At 32.7% G+C, this 22,593-nt stretch overlaps 1 protein-coding gene across 9 annotated transcripts in view; it reads left to right on the top strand.

Annotated features, from left to right (window-relative positions):
- The window catches only part of LOC108375723 (small conductance calcium-activated potassium channel protein), a 387,259-nt gene that overhangs the window by 290,585 nt on the left and 74,081 nt on the right, over window positions 1-22,593 (top strand). For 8 of the 9 annotated variants that reach the window (XM_017631912.1, XM_017631890.1, XM_017631898.1 and 5 more), the window contains one exon: window positions 20,719-20,846. The exons of the other annotated variant lie outside the window; for it this stretch is intronic. In XM_017631912.1, coding sequence (XP_017487401.1) covers window positions 20,719-20,846 — 128 coding nt within the window. The remainder of the gene's footprint in view (window positions 1-20,718; window positions 20,847-22,593) is intronic. 9 annotated transcript variants of the gene reach the window in all.

Raw genomic sequence — 22,593 nt, 5'->3', positions numbered from 1 at the left:
CAGAAATAGTCCTAATTTTATGATGGTTCCTTAATATATTTTAACTACATTGCATTTGAGTATGGAGAGGCAACTATCTGGAAGTATTTTACATAAAAAATTTACTAAGTATTGCCCGGTTTGTAGTTGCAGTTAAAGAAAACACATGAAAAGGCACGATTTTTTTTTAATTCGAAAAAATGTAGATATTTCAAAAACAGTGACACTTTTACCTGAAAATTTTTTGTTTATCAAGCAGCTCACCCCCCCACCTACCTTCCCCTAAAGTTTGGCACGTTACTTCTGGGACACCCTGTATATGTAACCGGCCAAACCCGATCTTAGGGCAAGCAAGTTTTGCCTAGGATAAAATAGATCAGGGGCCACAGTATTTTCGCGCCGAACACCTTCCCGCGTAGGCGGCTTTCGGTCGCAATTCAAAAAAATAAACTACAGCTACACAGTCCACAATATTGTTTCGTTCAACTTGTTTCCGCGTTGGACGGATATATTGGATCTAGGTAGAACCAATTTAGCCTGGGAAAAACTAGTTTGTCCTAAGATCGGGTTTGGCCGGTAACATATATATAGATAACGCGTATGATTTCATTTTTCAGTTCAGGGCTTCCTTGTTACGTAGCCCCAGAGAAAGAAGTTCAATGGTCTCATTTTCGTTGTTGGTGTTTCCGACAGGGTGTCAAATCGCAAGAATTTCGGCGGCCGTTTTACCTCGTCGTTTCCTTTGAGAAGAGATTTAAAATAGCGCTATTCGGCAAAGCAACCCGGAACCGCTTGTGGTTGCCACTGCACTGGTACACAGATGGTTCGAAGACCCCAGAAAGAGTAGGGGCTAGAGTTCTCGGGCGCAGATCCAGAATCTCTGTTCCTATGGGGAAATACCCGAGCATCTTCCAAGCAGAAGTCTATGCCATATATCTTTGTGCGGAGACAATCATGAGTATATGATACTAAGATGAGATAATCATAATACTTAGCGACAGTCAGGCGGAATGCAGGGCTCTTCTATCCTATCAAGCCAAATCGTCATTATTCTTTGAGTGCACTAAGCTAAACTCCCTTGGCAGACACAATAACATCAAGAATAGATGGTAACCATCACTTCAGTCGGTCGAGAGCCCTTCCTGGGAGTGGGTACAAATACTATAAAGGAAGAGCTTAAAAGAAAGAGCTTAGGAGAAAGAGGAACAGACTAAGGGATATAAACTGGCGCAGCTCAGGAGGAATGCGCCAGTCAAAAAGTTTACTGGGAGGTTTAAACAAGAAGAGATTCCAAAGCATAATTAACCTCCCAAAATAGGAGCTTAAAAATCTAACAGGTTTCCGTACAGAACAGTGCAGACTAATAGCCCAGTTATGCATACTTAGCTTCGCATGAAAGTTGTCACATAAGAATTTGTTAAATGTGCTTTGCGTGTAAGCGGTTACCCAAAGCATAGCACCTAGCATGTAGAATTCTGTTGGGTTTTGGTTTTTAAATATATTTTGTTAAATATTAAAAATTACATTAATGCCTACAAGCGGGGCAAAAGTGTTGAGCACAAAATAGAAGTACACTGGGTACCCTTAAAAATAAATACTACAAAACGATACCTCATTTATTAAGATTGGTTACGTACAAAAATTAGAAAAAGGGGTTCTAACAAAAAGCCTTTTGGATATGCATATTAAATAGTTATACAAATATAAATGGATAATAGGAGGCTTGAACATAAAATGTACTTTAATTTCATCAATTAAATACTAGTGGCGAAATAAGATATGTATATGATTACAAAATATTTGTATGGGGAAATCTTTTTTTGTAAGCTACAATGCAAGACTCCCCCCAGTAGAGGTGGAAAATTATCGACGATACTATCGATATGTTATGGTTTGTGTTTTACAAAAATACTATCGATGTTTTAAGACTGTCGATACTATCGGCTGTATTGCAAGATCAATAAGTAAAATGTCTCTCGTTTAGAGTACATTATAAAAAATGAATGAAACGATGGGTCTCGGTAACTCTTGCCCATGTGCATGACGATTAGGTAGCTCTTATGACGCAAAAAAGCGGGAATTGAAAAGCTAAGTCTGTATTTACGCGCATTCCCCACCGCAAAAACAAGAAATCGACAATTTCTACAGTTTGGAATTATTTTTCGAAAGCTAAGGAAATTAAATACTATATTGCGGCGCTGCACAGTGGTCGGAGAAAACATTTTTTATGCGAAAAAATTAGGAGGGCTGTTACGATTATAATAAAACTGCGGCATCATAGTGTTGTTGTAATGCTAAATCCGAATATGCCATAAAATTTATAGTTTGGCAGTTGAGAGCTGTCAAATCAACTGCCAAATCAAGAATTTTTTTTGCAAATGCCACTGATTACGTTTTTTGACATGCTGATCACGAATTTTATGTCAAATTAAAACCCTGACAGTTGACAGCTGTCAACTGAACTATGAATTTTTCTAAAAATAAGACAATCTTGTTCATAATGCCTCTGAACAGGTTTTTCGACATGCTAATCACGAATTACGTGTCAAATTAAAACCTTAAGAGTTTATGACTGTCGAAGGGGCTGCCGATTTCTCTATAAATAAGGAAAATTTCCGACGAATAAAACGTACTATATTTTAAGGCTCACTGATCTCGAGTTATGTATCTCATTCAAACTTTTTCGGTTGCCAAATGTCAAATCAACTGTCATTTTCAATTGAGTAATACAAAATGTTTGTTTAGCAAAATTTTATTTATTATATACGAGGAAACATCTAAAATGAATTTGTGATCAAATTATGAAACAATAACTGTAATTATATTTATAAACGAGGGATGGTTGGGGCCGTCTGCTATATGCTCAGCCCAAACAATTTGATCTAGGCCCCAACAGTGGTTTTTAAGATTTTTTTATTTTATACGAAATTCTTCATTTCCAAAACTTCAGTTTTCTCACTTTTAAATAAAGTTCTTCAGGTATGAATTTTTGGAAATTTCGGAAGCCATATTGGATTTTGCATTTTGAATTTTCAAAACCTTGTTTGAAATTAGTAATGAGCGAATTTAAGAACCTCTAAATACCAAATTATAAGAAAATTCAGTAATGTTTTAATTCTTGGACGCATTACTGGATTCGTTATTGGATTTCTGAAAATTTACTTCAGCTTTGTTAAGACGCATCTTATAAATGATATGATGCTAAATATATAATAAATTACATAAATTTTTAATATTTTAATACACTTTATGTTATTTGGAAAAACTGCTAAATTGGTCTAGTGTAGGGTTGCCAAATTTGTATGCGGGAAATCAGTACGTTAGACTTTTTCATGCTAAAATAATCAGTACTTTTCAGTACACTTTTATTCAAAGCGAAATTATGAATGTAAGTAACAGATAATACTTTAAAACGCGTGTGTGTACTTATTGTGTGTAACATTATTTTGGTATATAATTAAAATATAGTTCATAAAAAATAAAGTTGTTATTCATTTTAACATGAGTGTACACATCATTGTACACAGGAGCCAATAAATTATTTTATACTTATTTTTGAATAGCATTAGTGAGATCATTTCCATTTTCAGTGGTGACTATTTAGTCAAAGAATTCTATACATTTAATTTTACAGTTACTTTTAATTTGAAGTTCAGTTTCAAAAATCTTAATTAGAAGCCGGTTTCTCTCTTTGCGCAAGGAAGCAAACCTTATACTTAAGATCCTCTCAGTTGCTTCGTTTTACATATTTTTTCAAACTGTTGAAAAGTATTACTTTTTAAGAACTTCCTCTATATATCCTCATGGAAAGACTAAAAGCCTGATTATGGCAACTTAACTTAACGGAACGTAGAACTTAGAGAATCAAAATGAAAAAGATTTCGACGTGGCATTATGTTACGTTAAGCTTCGGCTGTTCAATTATAAGCAACACCCATTTAACAGAAATTTTTAGAGAGAGTTGTAAGTTACGTTAAGTTGCTACAATCAGACCATAAGAATTAGCTAAAAAGAGTAGGTATTTATCTAACTCTATGTCTTGTATGCAAAACTCTTTTACACTGTCAGTAAATTGAGAAGAAAGAATTGTAAAGCTGAATTTACATGAGACGATATTTTAGGCGATTCAATATTGCTCAAGAAAAATAGCTCGTGTAAATGGGGATTAAAAAATTCATTGCCTCAAAGTAGACAGAGAGTCAACTTTTGCAGGCGATTATCGCCTCCCAAAAAGTCGCCCCATCTAAAGGCAGCTTAAGTTATAGGCAAAAGACATTCGAATATTCAAATTTGCTGTTATTAAACTGAAAGATATTTTCGAGATAACTAACAACACTCGACAAAAAAATGTCAGCCTTATTTCTATATAATAATATATAATAATTTAAACTCATCATATTATCGCAACTGGTACGTAACGACCCAGCGATATGCCCATAAAACTATTGATATTCTTGTTGTATTAATTTCTTGGGCATATCAAACATTATTTGAAACATTTCAACTATAATTAAATTATTTGCTTCCTACTTTTTACAGTGCAGTTTAAGCAAGTTCCAACGTTATTTAAAAACCTTAAGAAAATCATAAAGTATTTTGTTTGAATTGAAAATTCAGTACAAATCAGCACAAATTTTAAAAAATCAGGACATTAGCGTACTGATTGAAGAAATTAATAAAATCAGTACAAGAGTAGAAAAATCAGTACTGTACTGATAAAATCAGTACGTCTGGCAACCGTAGTCTAGTGAAATAAAAATGACCGCCACTCCTTTTGGCGCGAGTATGCGTTGCTTTTCTATTCGTAGATCCTTAAAGGGACCTTTGCATTAGTTTTTGGTAAAGCAATGAAGATCCTACTCCGCTCTACAAATTAGTTATAACTTTTTGAAGAAAAATTTCTTGGAAAATAAACCGTGTTATTAAGGTGTTGATAATTTAGCAACCAAGATTTATTATGTAATATTTCATATGAAATCATTATTTTCCATGTTTAAGAAGTAAGACCAAACCAGAAATTACTGTTATAATGAAAGTTTCTATAAAAAATTGTTGTAAAACTAATAAACTCATAACTGTTAGAACGTGCCACATCAGAATCCGGTCAATTAAACGGATTCAACGGCTTTCTCAGCGGATATTCTTGAAAGCACTAATCAGTTTTAAAATATGCCTTTTTCGCGTAAAACATGGTTTCTCCGACCACTGTGCGCTGCTCATTATACATGGCGTCAAAAGGAAAAAAGGCAAACTACAACTGAGACTTGTGCATTGTCCTCTTCATCATTATCTTCACAAAGATATTACAACAAGGGATGTGCGATTAACTTATTAATCAAAAAGCTGATTAATCGAGGCCTAATAAGTTAATTAATCAATTCAATAAAATTAACAAACTCTTCGCTCACTTAGATTTCAATTATTATTATTATTTTTTTAATATTGTTATTGAGCTTTGTACCACGATTATGTTTATTAAGAAAAATGGAAAAGGCAACAAGGTCTAAGCGGTAGAAGTTATAACTGCTATTTCGGAGATCACCACATCTCCTCATCAGACTCCTTTTTCTAGACTTCAGAGGTATGCACCACCCATATTTTTTATATTATTTTTTTTTTGATTAAACAATAATTAATTAATTAATTAATCACGATCTGATTAATCAGAATCTGCTTAATACAAATTTTTGATTAACCAGGATTATGATTAACCAAAAAATTAATTGACCGATTAATCGCACATTACAACCCTTCTTTAAACATTTTAAAACATTAGGGTCTTGTTTTATTAATATATTTATGTACATACATACATACATATGACAATGAAAGTCGACGTAAAAAATAAATAAATCAAGCAGTTTCAAAGATCTTGAAATGTTCACTAAAGTTAATGATAATTGTTTGATTAATTTTCTTAATGTTATGGATCCTCGATATTGTGTGCCATAAAAAACAATGGTTAATATCCCTATATAGTATGTAGTATCAAATACCTTTGAATTCCAGCATCATCTGTTGAGTCAGAGAGCAAGATCGGCTTAAATATTAATGATCGCCGAACAAAACTTAAGACATGAACTTTGATCGAGCTTTTTTCCAGAAAATTTGTTTGCAAACAAATAAAGCTCTACAAGGTATAGTACATTTAATTTAAAATAACGACATCTTTTAATAAAAATAAATTTTTTGTTATAAATTAAATATGGCCGATAGTATCGATAGTGTTCATCAATACTATCGGCATATATCGATAGTCAATACTATCGATAGGTTTCCACCTCTACCCCCTAGATAGGTTCGTTTGGTCATAAAACCGTGCTCTGCGTAAAATTTTCAAAATATAGTAAATCAGTAACTTTAGGACTCTTGAGGCACGTCTTTACATTATCCGATTTTGAAAATTTGTTGCAGACCAAATTTTTATAACCAAATCAGCCTTTCGAGGGGAGTCTTGCTTTGTGGATCAAGGTTAAAAAATAAGGTGCTCCCTAATAAACATAAAGTGACACATCTGTATTCGTTTAAACGCACTAATAATTTAAAGTTTGCTACCTTCTCCCCTATCTTAATTATTACTTACAACAAATTCTAACTCATGTATGCAAATTTCGTTATTGTAATATTTAAATGTGCCTGGTTGTCAGTTGAAGATTACACTACTTTATTTGAGTTTTATTTCCTTTCTTTGTTTTTTTAAGAATAATTTTCTCATTTTTTAAAAAGGCATGACTCCCTCCGACCTACCGATTCTTTAACCAATCTCCGAATTGGAATAATCTTTCTTATGGTATAGGTATATTTGGAACTTTTCAGTGTTATTAAGATAATTTCCCTTTGGCGTTTTGATAAAACCGAAAAGCATAAAAAATAAAAGAATTGTGCACTTGAATTATAAATAACTTACCAATCGTCAATGCAATGTAAAAGCGTTTTTTTTTTATCACTAATACATATGTTTTCGTCGGCCGCTGTGGTGTAGTGGTAAGCAGTGCGCGCTTTCACACATCAGCACCTGGATTCAAGCCCTGGTCAAAGCAACATCCCAAAAAATATAGAAAAAGGTTTTTTCTTAACAGCGGTCGTCCCTCGGCAGGCAATGGCAAACCTCCGAGTGTATTTCTGCCATGAAAAACAGCTTCTCATAAAAATACAATCGCCGTTCGGAGTCGGCGTAAAACTGTAGGTCCCTCCGCTTTGTGTGACAACATCAAGGCGCACGCCACAAGTCGGAGGAGAAGCTCGGCCAAACACTAACATAAGTGTAAGCGCCAATCTATTATTATTATTATTAATATGTTTTCGTCGTCCTTATTCAGGTGCGTTTAAACGAGTACCTATTTACAAGTGTTTAGTAAACTATTTACAATGCAATGATTTATATATAAAAAAAAACGGCGAAAACAAATTTTTGTGTACAATATAAACTGTCCATAGTTTGACAAACAACGTTGTATAAAATTTGTTGTGAGTATTGCATTCAGAAAGGAGAGAGGCTTGCAAACTTTAAATTAAAAGTGCGTTGAAATAATTATGTGTAACTGTACTTATATACATACATAAATACATACAGTGACGAACAAAAGTATTGGCACAGTGAATTTTTCGCCATATATGCAAAGTTTTTCATTCTAATTTATTTTCGATAATTTTTTACAAAAATATAGTTCATTTTACACCAGAAAACGTAATAATAAAATCTCTAAACTTTGTGCAAAACTCAGGAAAATTCTTTAAATTTGCACACTGATTTGCAACTTTTTATTCAGATTTTTTAAAAAAATTCAAAGTATGCAGTTTTATAGCCCATTCAAATTTAGTATAACAAAGTGTAAGTTTAAAGTTGCTAGAAAATCGCGTTGATTTTTGGCAATTTTTTTAGTGGAAGGTGTTGCTCATTTTCTCCATACAAAAAATAATTGTCGAATTACTTTGTATGGAAGAACTTGCGTGAAAAAACATTACCAAAAATCAATGCGATTTTCTAGCGATTTCAAACTTTCACCTTGTTATACTAAATTTGAATGGGCTATAAAACTGCATACTTAGAATTTTTCTAAAAAATCTGAATAAAAAGGTGCAAATTAGTGTGCAAATTTAATGAATTTTCCTGAGTTTTGCACAAAGTTTAGAGATTTTATTATTATGTTTTCTGGTGTAAAATGAACAATATTTTTATAAAAAATGATCGAAAATAAATTAGAATAAAGAACTTTGCATATATTGCGAAAAATTCACTGTGCCAATACTTCTGTTCGGCACTGTAGTTGAAAAAATATGTATTTCGATTAAGGCGTTCATAAGAAGAAATTATCTATTAAGTACGCCACAAATCAGTTCAGAGTAAAATTAAGCTAAGTATTTTTTGAGTGACTAATTCGACTTATATGAATTGTTCGTTATCACTGAAACATATATTGTCATCATCAATGTTAAAGACTCTATGTATGCGGAATGCGGAAATGCAGTTTTTAAAATATTCAGTTAGTTGGCTCTCAGATACACCCCTATAATAACTTCGAAGCCATATCTTTAAAACTAGCAACAACAGCTCTTTAAGCAATTCCTAAAAAGCTTGTTTTTCCTTCTGTAAAATTTTTAATTTGTTAAATATGGCCTTTTGCACTGATGGTGACGACATACTCTTTTAAGCATAAATTTATTTAGAATAAATATTTATTTTTCATTTATCGAACATTTGCTGGAATTTTAACCAAAAAAATTTGGCTTAGAGCTTAAAAACAAAAATTATAGCAAAACCTGTCAATAATATCACTTAAAAGGAAAATTGCTGCATTTCTACTTTAAGATCGCCTATATAAAAACAACCCAATGATATAATGTGAAAGCTATTAAGCTAAGCGTACACGGTAGAGAAATCTCTAGAGTTTTACTGAAATAAAAATCTCCTCTTTCAATTAAGTTTACACGGTACAGCAACTCTAGGAGATATTCACTCTAGCTAGAGACAAAATAGAGAATTCTCAACTTTTCTCTATCACGTACTCTACAACAGGGTAGCCAACTCATTTTTGAGAATTCCCCGATTTCGACTATGAAATTCCTCGATTTTGCCCGAAATTTCGTAAAATTCCCCAACCATAGATATTATTAAAAAAATAAATGTATGTATTTTGATATATTTTGCTGGTCTTTCTGTTTATTTTATTTCTAAATTTTATTTATCTATGTGTTCATAAACCAACCCAAACTTTTGTAAAGTTAGTCAACAAATGAAAAATAAAAAATGAACATATAATACTTACGTACATACTGTGGTCGAAAAAATTTTAGTCGCCCCAAATTTTGACAAGCTTTCAGAATATTTTTTTTTTAGTTATTTAATTTGAGTTTTTTTATAAAAATATAGTTCATTCTGCAATAAAAACCGCCTAAATCCAAGTTTCAAACTTTCTGCAATATTGAAAAATTCAGCGAACTTTCGTAAAAATTTCGAGCTTTTTTAATTCGATTCCCTAGAAAGATTTTGGGTATGCAGTATTGTAGCACACTCAGTTCTAGTATATCAAAGTGCAAGTTTCAAGTGCCTAAAAATTTTCCTTTTAGAATCTTGTTTGGTGTTGGTTGCGGTTTTTTCCATATAAAAATAAATTATTTTATTCACTATAGGAAAGCAAATGCGACAAAGATATTTCTAAAAAATCAATAGTTAATTGCATAATTGGCAGGGTTGCAAAATCAGTACTTTTAGTTGCAGTTGTATTTCTTATGCAACTATTTTAACTCATTATGAAATTAGTGAAGCAAAAAAGAAAAAAATAGTCACACCTAATTCCTCACAAAAAAACCAGTTCATCCCCCGGTTCCCCACGTAAACTGAAATTCCCCGCAAATCGGGGAATTCCCTACGAGTTGGCTACCCTGCTCTACAAGCTGTGTACACGTTAGACAATAGTTACCTCTCGCCTAAGTTAGTTTTCTATCACGAATTGTTGTCAACTCTTGTTGTATGTATGTATATATGTATTTATATCAAAGCCACAATCTAGAAAATATAGTTGGCGTCATGAGCGGAGCGCTAACCCTTCGTCGATTTGACAGCATTCACCTATTTTCTGACGTCGTAAAATGCATTTTCACAATATGGACAAGATTTAAATTTTTAAATCGTACTTATTTGCCGAAAAAAAAGTTACCTAAAAGAGACAAATGTACCTAAAAATTAAACATGCCAACCTCTCTCTTCGGTACTATGTGTACTTTCGGACTCACATCAAACAATCTTTAATATATAAAATTCCCTTGAAAGGAGTTTCTACGAGCAGTTCCAGCCAAACTACTATATACATATATGTAGGTATTCACCAAGTTGAGCAAGTGGCCTGGCACTCTGACAAAACAGCAGATAACTCAAACAACGACTGTTGCCAGAGTGCCAGACTACCTGCTCAATTTGTGAATACCCCTTATGTTCTAACCAATAATTATGCCCCTTTGCAAAGGACGGAGGCTATTGGAAAAGCCATTGAAATGCCAATGAAAATAAGAGAATAATTCCCGGTATATTATTTTGCTACGTTCTAAATTACGGCATTCAATCCCGAGGCATTTTAACAATCCCGGGATTTCAGGATTCAATAATTCTAATCCCGGGATCCCGACATTTTTCGGGACTTCGACTTCATCACAACTTTTTGCATTTTACAGTAGGTTCGCATTTTTCAAACCACATAGATTCCTTGTTACCACATTTGGTCTTAGGAGAGCATAATGCCCCTTAGTAAAAGAGTACGTAATTTGATGTTTAAATATTTTTATTCTAAAATATCTATATTACTTGTCAAAAAGTATAATGAAGAACAACTCTGCCACACTGTAAAAGCTTGTTGTGTTTTCAATTGCTACCAAATTTTTCGTTATTACACAGTTCTTGCCCAAAATATTTGAACAAGTACAGTTATTCAGGCAGGTCCTGAAATTCACTTCCAAGTGCAGATGGCTCAAGTTCACTTTGAATCCAAATTTTGGTGGTCTGTATTTCTCGTGTTTCATGTCAAATGAACTCTTTTTTCGATTTCAACATCTCTTTCATTCTGTAAATGAATCAGTAAAAATATCGGGATCCCGGAGCTGTAGTCCCGGGATTTCGGGACATGGAAAAGTGGCCGGGATCTGGATCCCGGGATTGAATGCCCTATTCTAAATGTACTTAAAATGGTGTGCTTGTATCGAATATACGATTTAATGTCGTAGCCATTTCATAATTTAACAATCTGTATTGAGATTCATTGTCAAGACTTTACTATGCGTCTCCGTAGAGCAAAGAGTCTCAGAGTTTTCGATCTACCTTCGTTGGACTGTGTACACGGCGAAGAAGACTCGCTAAAAAACTCTCACGTAGACTTTGTAGGTGAGTCTCTCGTAGAGCTCTATTAAGTGTTTGCACGTCTCTAGCGAGATCTTTGTCTAAATCTCGCGTTTTTTCTCTACCGTGTACACTTAGCTTTAAGGATTTATCTAAATCTAATGCACAAATGTTTAAATCAATTTCTTTTACTCTTAGGCCCCTATTCCTTTTTGAAGAAGTTTATTTTTGATAAGAGTTAATGGGTTGAAATATTCTACAAAACTATTTAGTAAAGAATTCTACTAGGGGCCAATTTTCCCATGACTCCACCTATTCATCTAGAGGTATTTATTTGCGTGTACTGCAAATATTGGCTTACAGCCGTTTTAAAATTTGGGTTTCCAGACCAAACTTCAATGTAGGTTAGGAGCATAAAAATGAGTAAAGTCAATTATTTTGATGTCAATCTAAATTATTCACAATTATAGTTGATTTCCACCAATCCGTAACTGCAGTTTAAGCCGTTTTAAAAACGGAGATTACAACTCGAAGGGGGTAATTCCACCTATTAAGTAGAAGCAGACGAAAGGAAAAAAGCAAAACGTAAGAAAGGCTATTAATATCTTCAAGCTATTAATTCCTTTACTCATAAACCTAGCTCATAGTCCTCTCCAAGGAATGTGAATGTCAGCCAAATAAGTAATTTATAGTCTACTTGAAATTAATATTTTTCCAAATGTTCATCGCACTTCTTTTCACGTTAGTACTTATTTGCATATTTTCGAACGGGCAATATCGTATTCTAGACACTCTATTAGAGTCCGACCGTTTCTCAATTTTTGGCCATGGCCGATGCCGATTAATCAGTCCTTGAGCAAAGAATTAATGCCGATTCCTTAAAAAAAGTACCTGAATATAATACACTTTTATAATAACAAATAAATAGTATATTGCTTATACAAAGTATTTCTACCTCCCTTTTATTAACTCGGGATGTAACTATGTAATATTGATGCGCCTGAAAGATGCAGCGATTTCTATTCTAAAGCTACATACCTAATGACAGTACGAATGGAAATTATAATAGCGAGGTTTTAGTTTTTTAAACTATAACTTTATTCTTATTCAAGGCAAAATAAATAGTTCATTCGAAATTACATTTCCTAGTTGTACTCATAGTAGTAAAAGTATGCAGCTTCTGCTGATATATATTTTTATACATACACTAGGCGACAAATGAAAGTGTACAGCTTGTTCTAATATAAAACTTACAATTATTTCCATGAAAAATTTTGTCATTAATTACACGGTTCAACAAAATTTGGTCGTATTTTACCTCAAAAACGGGGTCGACCTCATCTAATAGATTTTGTGATGTCGATTTGAAGTGCATTTAAAAAAATTTTCTAGCACGTCCAGGGGCCTATTTCATAAAGCGACAGTGATAATTTTGCAACGACAAGCATTCTCTATGTTGTCAGTGGCAATTCGACAGTTTGGTGGGTATTTTGTTTCATAAAAACAATTATCACCACCTCTTAAATTCCATGAGAAAATCAATTGAAAAAGTGACAAATTGTCATTGTCGGGCCTTAAAATTGTCTTTGACAAAATTGTCGCCAGTCATATGAAATTTATATGTAAATCCCATGTAATATTTGCATTTGCATTATTTTTGTTTTAATAAATATTCAAATTATATAAATAAATTTACAAAACTCCTGTGAAAGCTTTCCGACGGAGCTATTTGTTTTTGTCTTCATTGTCGCGAGAATTTTGTCAGAGTGACAATTGTCAGCACAATTGTCGACAGTATTCCATATTATCACTGTCGTTTTCCACAAATTTTCACAGTTGCCTACAAACGTATATGAATAGAAAAATCTGCAATTCAATAGAAAAATCGACAATTGTCGCACTTGTAACTTTAATGAAATAGGCCCCAGGTTTTGAGAAAAAAAACTGTTGATTTGTCGAAAAATGGCAAAAATGGTAAATTTCAAAAAAAAAACATTAAATAGAATTTGGGTGTAGTTTTTCCGAAGAAAACAACCACGTATTAATGAAAATCCAATTCGTCTGATGGATTATACCTCCTGTCGATGAGTTGATTACAAAATAGGGAAAACTTAAAACAAAACTCAGTTCTAAAACACACCTAATTATGTAACAAACGACATCAATTTTATTGCTGCGTTTTTGGAAACATTCTATTTAGAAAAACAAAGAAGTGTAAAATTTCATATGTGTATACAATGTTTTATAAAACGAAGCTTCAATGATAATATATCTAAATTACTTAAGACATATATTAAAATAGGAATAAAAATCACACCAAATTATAAATTTCTATATCTGTATGTATGTATGTAGATTGCCGCTTTAAATTATTGGCACAAGGGAATTTTTCTCAATGTATGCAACATTTTTTACTTAAAATTGTCCGCGAATTCTTTGTAAAAATATTGTTCATACTAAAACAAAAAACATAAAAAAATATCTTATCTTCCTGCAAAACTTAGGAGGATTCAATAAATTTGCATACAAGTTGGCATTTTAGTATAACGAAATGCCATTTTGAAGTGGATAAAAAATCGTGTTGATTTTTGGGAATTTCTTTGCAGGTAGTTCATTCCAAACAAAAGAAAAATGTCGAACATACTTTGTATTTCACTCATTTTAACCGGAACACAATTACGAATTTTGTTTTATTATACGGCATATAGATCGATTAGTATGTAAATAGAATATGTAAAATGTAAATATTTAAAGAGTTCTAAACATTTTACAACGAGATATCTAAATTTTTTTCTTGCCAAAAACCGGGACATTTTGCGGCTCGGCAGGTATTTTACCGGGACCGGGACATTACTCTTAAATCCGGGACAGTCCCGCTGAAAACGGTACGGTTGGCCACCGTGGGAAGAATCCATCAGTGGTTTTTTTTTTATCGGAAAAACTACGTCCAAATTCTGTATTAAAATTTTCTTGAAATTTTCCCAGTTTTTGAGCTAGAATACGACTAAAGTTTGTTGAACCGTGTTATTTATGAAAATATAGTTCATTCTGTAAAATAGACCATATAAATCAAAGTTTTACACTTTATATAAAGTTCACGAAAATTTAAAAAAATTTAATCAATTTTAATCTTATTAAGAATTTCTAGAGAAGTTTTAAGTATGCAATTTTGTAGTTTATTCAATTTTAGTCTAATGAAGTGCAAGTTCCAAACGGCTAAAAAATCCTGTTGATTTTTGCGAATTTTTGCACTTTTTCCATTATGGAAGCATGAGTTTCTTACGAAATAAAATGGGTAACAAAGTTTCAAAAAATCAATGCCAGCTTAGTCTCTAGAAGAAGCCAGAAGTAGTCTCTAAAAAAATAAAATCACAAAAATCAACGCAATATTTTCGCCGATTATAGATTTACTAATAAGACAACAATCCGTTTTTAATAGGCTGTAAAACGGAGCGTCCCATTTTCGGGCCCCACCAGGCTCACGACGTTATTCTGTTCTCCAGACTTACGGAGGGTTAAGTAAAAATTATATCAGCAGAGACTTAACAAAATACCACATCACGTATGTTTAACAGTGTGTTCCTAACTGCTCTCAGTGGCTGCGTACAGCAACTCAGTGTTTAATTTTCCGAAAAAAATGACGTGGCAATGCAATATATTAGCCGTGTTTTTTTTTTTACACGCATATACATCTACGCTTAACGTGTAAAAAAACAATCATCGACAATTTCCATTTCAAAACAAGTAATTTTGATTTTATCGACAACTATTCATAAGCACACATAAAGTTTGTCGCTTACAGCTCCATAAAATTTTTAAGCGCAGATACGTATGCGTGTAAAAAAAACACGCCTATTTCTAAAAGGCTATCAACTTGAGACTTTTTAGAAAGCAGTTGCAGTCACACCTTGCATGTGAAGTGTCTTTCGAAAGAGGTTTTTTATTTCCGAAGGGCGAATTGCAGATTGCTAGTGCAGCACGAAAAAGTTGAAATATATTTCTGAAATCGATTTGCGCTCTCCTAATTGCAGTCACATCTTGCAACTTTTATTTCTGAAACTTATTTCCGAAATGTGAAAGGGTGTCCACACATCGAAATAATATTTCTCTTTCTCAATTTGACGGCGAACCGCGTGGAAAAGTTGGAAATATTGCCAAGTCTGGCAGTCTTGAATGAGCAACTCGTCACGTAAAAATGCATTTTGGTATTTCCATATTTCTTTTCTTACAAAATCGCAAAACTGTGTGAATTGTGGATGGCTCTTTTTATGAAACTTGTTTTATTATCATTTGGAGTAATTTTAGTTGTTTTTTAGATATTTTTGAATTAATGCAACTTGTTTAAATTTTCTTTTACAACCCCAAGTGTGAAACGTGACGTCACGTGGCGTGACGTGACATAAATTTCCGTCGTTATATTTTTGTTAATATTGCTTTTAAATTGCTTTTTAATGCAAATATAACATGCATTTTATGTCAAATACATTTTATATTTTGGCTTTGGTTAAAGAACGCCCTATTTTAGAATTTGATTAAAAAACGCCCTATCTCAGCACATTTTCAATGTATCTTCAGCTGAGATAGGGCATTTTCGAACAGAATTCTGAGATAGGGTGTTTTTCAATAAAATTCTGAAACATGGCATTCTTCAATCAAATTCCGAAGTAGGACGTTCTTGACATATTTTCTGGGGTAGGGCGTTTTCGAACTGGCTACCGAGATAGGTCGATCTTCAACTCAGCCGTCGATATGCCAAATTCAAACCAAATCGTACCATAAATACGGTTTTTCAAAATATCTCGACCCTGGCGCCGCTTAACAAGACCATTTTTCGCAAACATTTTTCTACTTACATAGGCAATATATATATTTAAAAAAGCAGACAAATTGGCCTATAAATACATTAGATATATGACTTTTATTTATTTTTTTATCGCGGTAGACCTTCCGATGGAAACCACCATATTTCGGATTACAGTTGTGAACGTACTGATCGTCTCTTAATTCGACATTTTTACGTTACGAGTTGCTTGTTCACGACTGTTACGATTCGAGCCCTGCTTTTCCGATATCGAAAGCGAGTTCATGAGTGTTATTGAAATATGTTTTATCATGTTTTAAGGATAATTCTGTTGATTGTTTTACAAGTTTTTATCATAATTTTACTTATCGGCTTCGGAGATATAATATGTATATAATTTGTAGAGGTTTGAATTTATTCATGGTAAATTATATGGATAACCACATGTCAGCCATTAATGAGAACTGCAATTGCAACGGTGCGAAATGTGAAATTGCTGAATTTTATCAACAACAAACAGCCGAAAATCTCGCATCAGTCATTGCATTTGCTTATCGTTGGTAAAGAGTAAAATGCAATGACTGATAAATTTTCGCCATTTCGAATTTCGCACCGGTGCAATGCATTCCGCATTAACGCTTGAATACCCCTAATATTTTCGAATTTTTTTTTTAATGTAAAAAACTGTGTGAAAAAAAAAATTCAAAAATCAACGGTGAGTCCTAGTTAGTTCAAACTAGCGCTTTATTATAATAAAATTTGTGGGCTACAAAACTGCATACTAAAAAAATTTAAAAATCTTATTAAAAAATTGAAAATTTGCAGAAAATTTAATGAATTTTCCCGAGTTTTGCACAAAGTATCAGTGTTGCCACAAAAAAATTACCAAATTCCTCAAAAACAAATGAAAAATCCTCAAAATCCGAACAAATTACTAAAAATTTTCTTATTTACTTTTTACAGGTACTTGCATAAAAATTAATTACATTCTCCAATTCAATTGGTACATTTGTTCTTGCGGTTCAAACAAAGTATCACCGTTATTTTTTATTCCTTGGTTCGTCTATAATATTTCTGCAACTATATCAGTGCTCAATCTGGTCCTCAAGTCAGTCCTACACATTTTAAAACTACTAAATATACGTTCTACTGTAGCATTAGAAAATGGCTATATTAGTAATGCAGATATAATTTTTTTAATTGGGAAACTTATATGAACCTGAAGAATCTTTTAATTCAAGAACTTTTTTCCTATAATTTTCTGGATTTAATGAAGAATCAATATGAATATCCTTATGATAGTACAATTCGTTATCGAGATCTTGCTAGTTCAAAATTAGTTGAAAATATAACGATGGAATGAAAAAAATTATTGATAACATTTTGAATATTTAGCAACACATGCAAAAGTGCTTAAGAGCGAAAAACACCACACACGCGGCTTGACAAACCAAGCGAAATATCCCTTTGCATAAAGCTATTTAAGTTGTGTATGGGACATGATACAAAAAAAGAAGGTAGTGTCACTTTTAATTGTTTTGAGATAAACTGTGCTTACTGACGTTTCTACTTTTCGTAAATTCTTGAGGTAGCACTGCCACCTAATCAAATAATTATTTTGGAAATTTTAATATTTTTTTAATGAATTTTTATTTTATTAAAAAGAAAGTTGTAACACAGGAGGTAAATATACTTACATGATTGTTCGTATTAAAAGAGCTGCGTATTGATTTAAATTGCTATAAATGTAAGGCACACCAAATATGTAGCATTATCTTTTACATGATATATTATACGCAGTTGGTCCTTTAAGAAACTAAGTAGGATGTTGCTTTATTTCGGGTTCTAGGGAAGCATACTCACTCTACTCCTACTGGTATCGCGTTTCGCTCTAATTGGGCGCATCCTTTCCTCCGGTTGAAATCTTTCGCGGGAAAGTGCTCGGAACAAACAAACANATCCGAACAAATTACTAAAAATTTTCTTATTTACTTTTTACAGGTACTTGCATAAAAATTAATTACATTCTCCAATTCAATTGGTACATTTGTTCTTGCGGTTCAAACAAAGTATCACCGTTATTTTTTATTCCTTGGTTCGTCTATAATATTTCTGCAACTATATCAGTGCTCAATCTGGTCCTCAAGTCAGTCCTACACATTTTAAAACTACTAAATATACGTTCTACTGTAGCATTAGAAAATGGCTATATTAGTAATGCAGATATAATTTTTTTAATTGGGAAACTTATATGAACCTGAAGAATCTTTTAATTCAAGAACTTTTTTCCTATAATTTTCTGGATTTAATGAAGAATCAATATGAATATCCTTATGATAGTACAATTCGTTATCGAGATCTTGCTAGTTCAAAATTAGTTGAAAATATAACGATGGAATGAAAAAAATTATTGATAACATTTTGAATATTTAGCAACACATGCAAAAGTGCTTAAGAGCGAAAAACACCACACACGCGGCTTGACAAACCAAGCGAAATATCCCTTTGCATAAAGCTATTTAAGTTGTGTATGGGACATGATACAAAAAAAGAAGGTAGTGTCACTTTTAATTGTTTTGAGATAAACTGTGCTTACTGACGTTTCTACTTTTCGTAAATTCTTGAGGTAGCACTGCCACCTAATCAAATAATTATTTTGGAAATTTTAATATTTTTTTAATGAATTTTTATTTTATTAAAAAGAAAGTTGTAACACAAGAGGTAAATATACTTACATGATTGTTCGTATTAAAAGAGCTGCGTATTGATTTAAATTGCTATAAATGTAAGGCACACCAAATATGTAGCATTATCTTTTACATGATATATTATACGCAGTTGGTCCTTTAAGAAACTAAGTAGGATGTTGCTTTATTTCGGGTTCTAGGGAAGCATACTCACTCTACTCCTACTGGTATCGCGTTTCGCTCTAATTGGGCGCATCCTTTCCTCCGGTTGAAATCTTTCGCGGGAAAGTGCTCGGAACAAACAAACAATACTTTTGGTAACGCATTTTCAGTTACCATGCACGCGGATATCCACTTTTCCCGCATTTGTGGTACCGCCGGCAGTCGAAAAAACTGTATGTTAGTTTTTTCGCAATTTCTTCTGTTATTTTTGCAGCTCCTAAATATGCAGCTCATCTTACTAAAAAACAATAAAAAAATTAACAACAGTAAATGCTTATTTTATTTGAATACAATGTAATATTTCAATTACCTTCCGTTTTATGCTCACTATCGCTAAAAGCTTTAATTTCTTTTAAATAATTATATTTCTTTTTGAAGTAGGTAATCAATCACTTTTTTACTTTTGTCAAAGAATATGGTAGCTCGATTTCAAAAAAAAAATGCCAAAAGCACAGTTTACGTCAAATGGGAGCAATGGCGGCTAAGAAGAAGAAGTGAAACTACCTTTAAATATTTGTATCATGGTATGGGAGTTTTTGAAGGTTTAACAAGCCATTTGAAATGTGAACAAAAATCAAATTTTTTTGATTTTCTGGCCGACATGTTGACGTTTGATCAAACCGCTTACGTTGTGTATGTTAAAATCGCCTCATTCGCAACGGAATTTTTACCGAATGAAGACGCAAGAGAAAAAAATCAAAGAAATCTAAACCCTTTTACATGGTGAACCGGAAGAAAAATAAACTTCTTTGCTTGAACGAGTCATGTTTTCACGGTGTATGGCGAAATGGGAAAAGTAGGTTTGAAGAATGTTTGACAAGCCGCTTGTGTGGTGTATGTCGCTCTTTATAAAACTTCGGAAAGTTTTTTGTTCAAAAATTTGCAGAGCAATTTAACAACTCTCTTGTGTAAAACATGGTTGCATTTGTTATCTGCAAATATATCGAGAGAAAATTCCTCAAAATAAAAATCCTCAAAAAATACTCAAGCGCTCCCGAAATTCCTCACGTTTTGAGGAATTACTCACAAAGTGGCAACACTGCAAAGTATATAATGTTTTTTGTTCTAGAATGAACCATGGTTTATAAACAATTCGCGAAAAAAAATAAAAATTGTTACATATATTGTAAGAAATTCTATGTGCCAATACTTTTTTCCGGCAGTGTATATGTATTTATAATATCTCGTAAAATGAAATAACATAATTTGAAAGGTTATTAACTCAGAGAGAGGGGAGGGCGTGTGTAAAATGTGTTGACTTATAAACTAATTTACTTTAAAAATTGTGGGAAGGCAGTTGTGGCCAGTAGTTAGTTAATAAGTATGGTTTTATGTAGCTGACACTTTCTCGATTATATTTTGCTAGAATGCGCACTGAACACATTACAAAACATATTAAACTTTAGAAAAGATCATTGCAACAAAATGTGTAGAAAAATACAAAGTAAAAACCAGATAAACGAAAAATTAATTTTTTGCGAATTTTAGGAGGTATGTAGACCCTTGAACAATTACAGAGATAAGAATTCATACATTTAAGATGGTTAATTTCACATATGGTTTCATTTAAATGTAGGTGTATACGTCAGTTCAATACGAGCATTGTTTCATTTCACGCACATTTTCTAATATTTATTTATTATTTGTCTATAACTAGTTTTAACCAATATACATATATTTTTCTTCCTTGCATCATATTTTAGCTGAAAAATGCAGCGGCAAATGTTCTTCGTGAAACTTGGCTCATTTACAAACATACAAGACTAGTAAAACGGGTTAATCCCGGACGTGTAAGAACCCACCAAAGAAAGTTCCTTCTAGCTATATATGCGTGAGTATTCTAGAGAAACCTGTCGCAGTTTTTGTGCAATGTGCTCTGTGAAAGTCATAACAGTTGATCAAAATTAAACATTGTACATAGCAATAACCTCAGTCACATCTAAAAATTTCCTCACGGAAACTTCATATAAAATAATATAGTATATTTAACATTTTGCTTTGCAATTTACTTAGTCCCACCCAATAACTACCTCAAGCGAACTTCCACTAAAACTTCAAACCAAAATGCTTGTTTGCATGCATGAATTGCTAAATGCATCCATTTTGACTGGAGGAAGAAGAAATTTTTTATTCCCGCCTTTTTTCTCAAATATATCTAACCCTCACTCAATGCCTTTTCCGCACATACCTATTCATGTATGTGCATGATTATTCAGAACATAACTTTAGGGCAAGTGCATCACATCCCAATCTTTCACTTATCGAAATAGGCTCATTAAAAAAACTCTCATCTCGACTCGTTTTACTAGCCTGTAACTAGGTTGTAAAGCCCTGTTTACATATTGTATAAAATACATTAAATAAATGAATATGTTTGTCAACTGTTATGCGGGCTAACCCAGGTCGCATAAATCCAGTGACAACATTATTTACATAAGTCGTTAATTTTCTAGAATTTCGTATCTCAAAATCCAATTTGATCACAATCGCCGCATGCACTTACCGCTAGCTGTTGACCAGAATGTAAGTGTGTTTGTCGCTCCTTTTATTACCTGAATTCTGTGTAACTGTGTAAGCTTTTCGGTGTTGTTGGTGGACTTACACTAAAATGTAAACTCCAATTTTCACTTTGAATATTAGTATCCGTGATTTCGTTAGTGTTAAGATTGCAGAAGTATCTACTTCTTCTTCACTGCCAAACCCCATTAATACATCAAGTTTATACACATATCACTCGTAATATTAGTTTACCTACACTACAACAACATGTTACCCAAAATCTTATAGTGGTCAATAATGAAATTGAGATACGATTTTCTGCAATCTTAACGACGAAATTATTTCTATCGCTACGTATTTTTCAACAAAAGCTTCTTTATAAATTTTGCGTGTACATTCCTGCTTATGTACTTCCATACATACATACATACTTACGAAAATAAATTCGAAATTAAAAAAATTTATAAAGCCTAATGCTGGAAGTGTTTGAACGTAGATATCGGAGAGTTTATCGTAAAATAAGTACATGTATATCAATTTCGTGAATAACACCGATTTTGGGTTTCATATTCTGGGCAGATGCATATAAAAAAATAAGCCCAGCAAAAATTTGCAATTTAAACGCTTGATGTAGATGTACACATACTTATTTAAATTTTTTACTTAATATTTCATAACTTGTCTTACAAATGACGTTTTCATGCCATTAAAATTGTATGTGCTTGTTATTTGAACGTTAGACAAGCCAATGGTGTATCGGAAGCGTAGTTAGACTAATAGCGACCAAACCAAAAAAAAAGATGGGCTTACAATTTTATAATTCTTGGAAGTTAATATCGACACATGAATGTGTAAAAATTAAAATGTTGGGAAATTAAATTTGAAAGCTTTTGTTTATAAGTCATGTTACATTCATGTAACTGACGCTGCAAAATATGTGATTAACATAGAACATCCAAAGGTTAATCCGATCAACCCAACAACTCAAAATTGGTAAATTTGCACATTCATAATTCTGGCATAACGGGGACGATATATACTTCAATTTCTTTTAAGATTTTTTCCCCCAAGATATCAAT

The sequence above is a fragment of the Rhagoletis zephyria genome, unplaced genomic scaffold (genome assembly GCF_001687245.7).
Source record: "Rhagoletis zephyria isolate East Lansing unplaced genomic scaffold, Rhagoletis_zephyria_1.1 Rzeph_scaffold_00094, whole genome shotgun sequence".
NCBI classification, from domain to species: Eukaryota; Metazoa; Arthropoda; class Insecta; order Diptera; family Tephritidae; genus Rhagoletis; species Rhagoletis zephyria.
The sequence above is the reverse complement of the archived record's forward strand: the minus strand, read 5'-3'. Positions and strand labels throughout refer to the sequence as shown.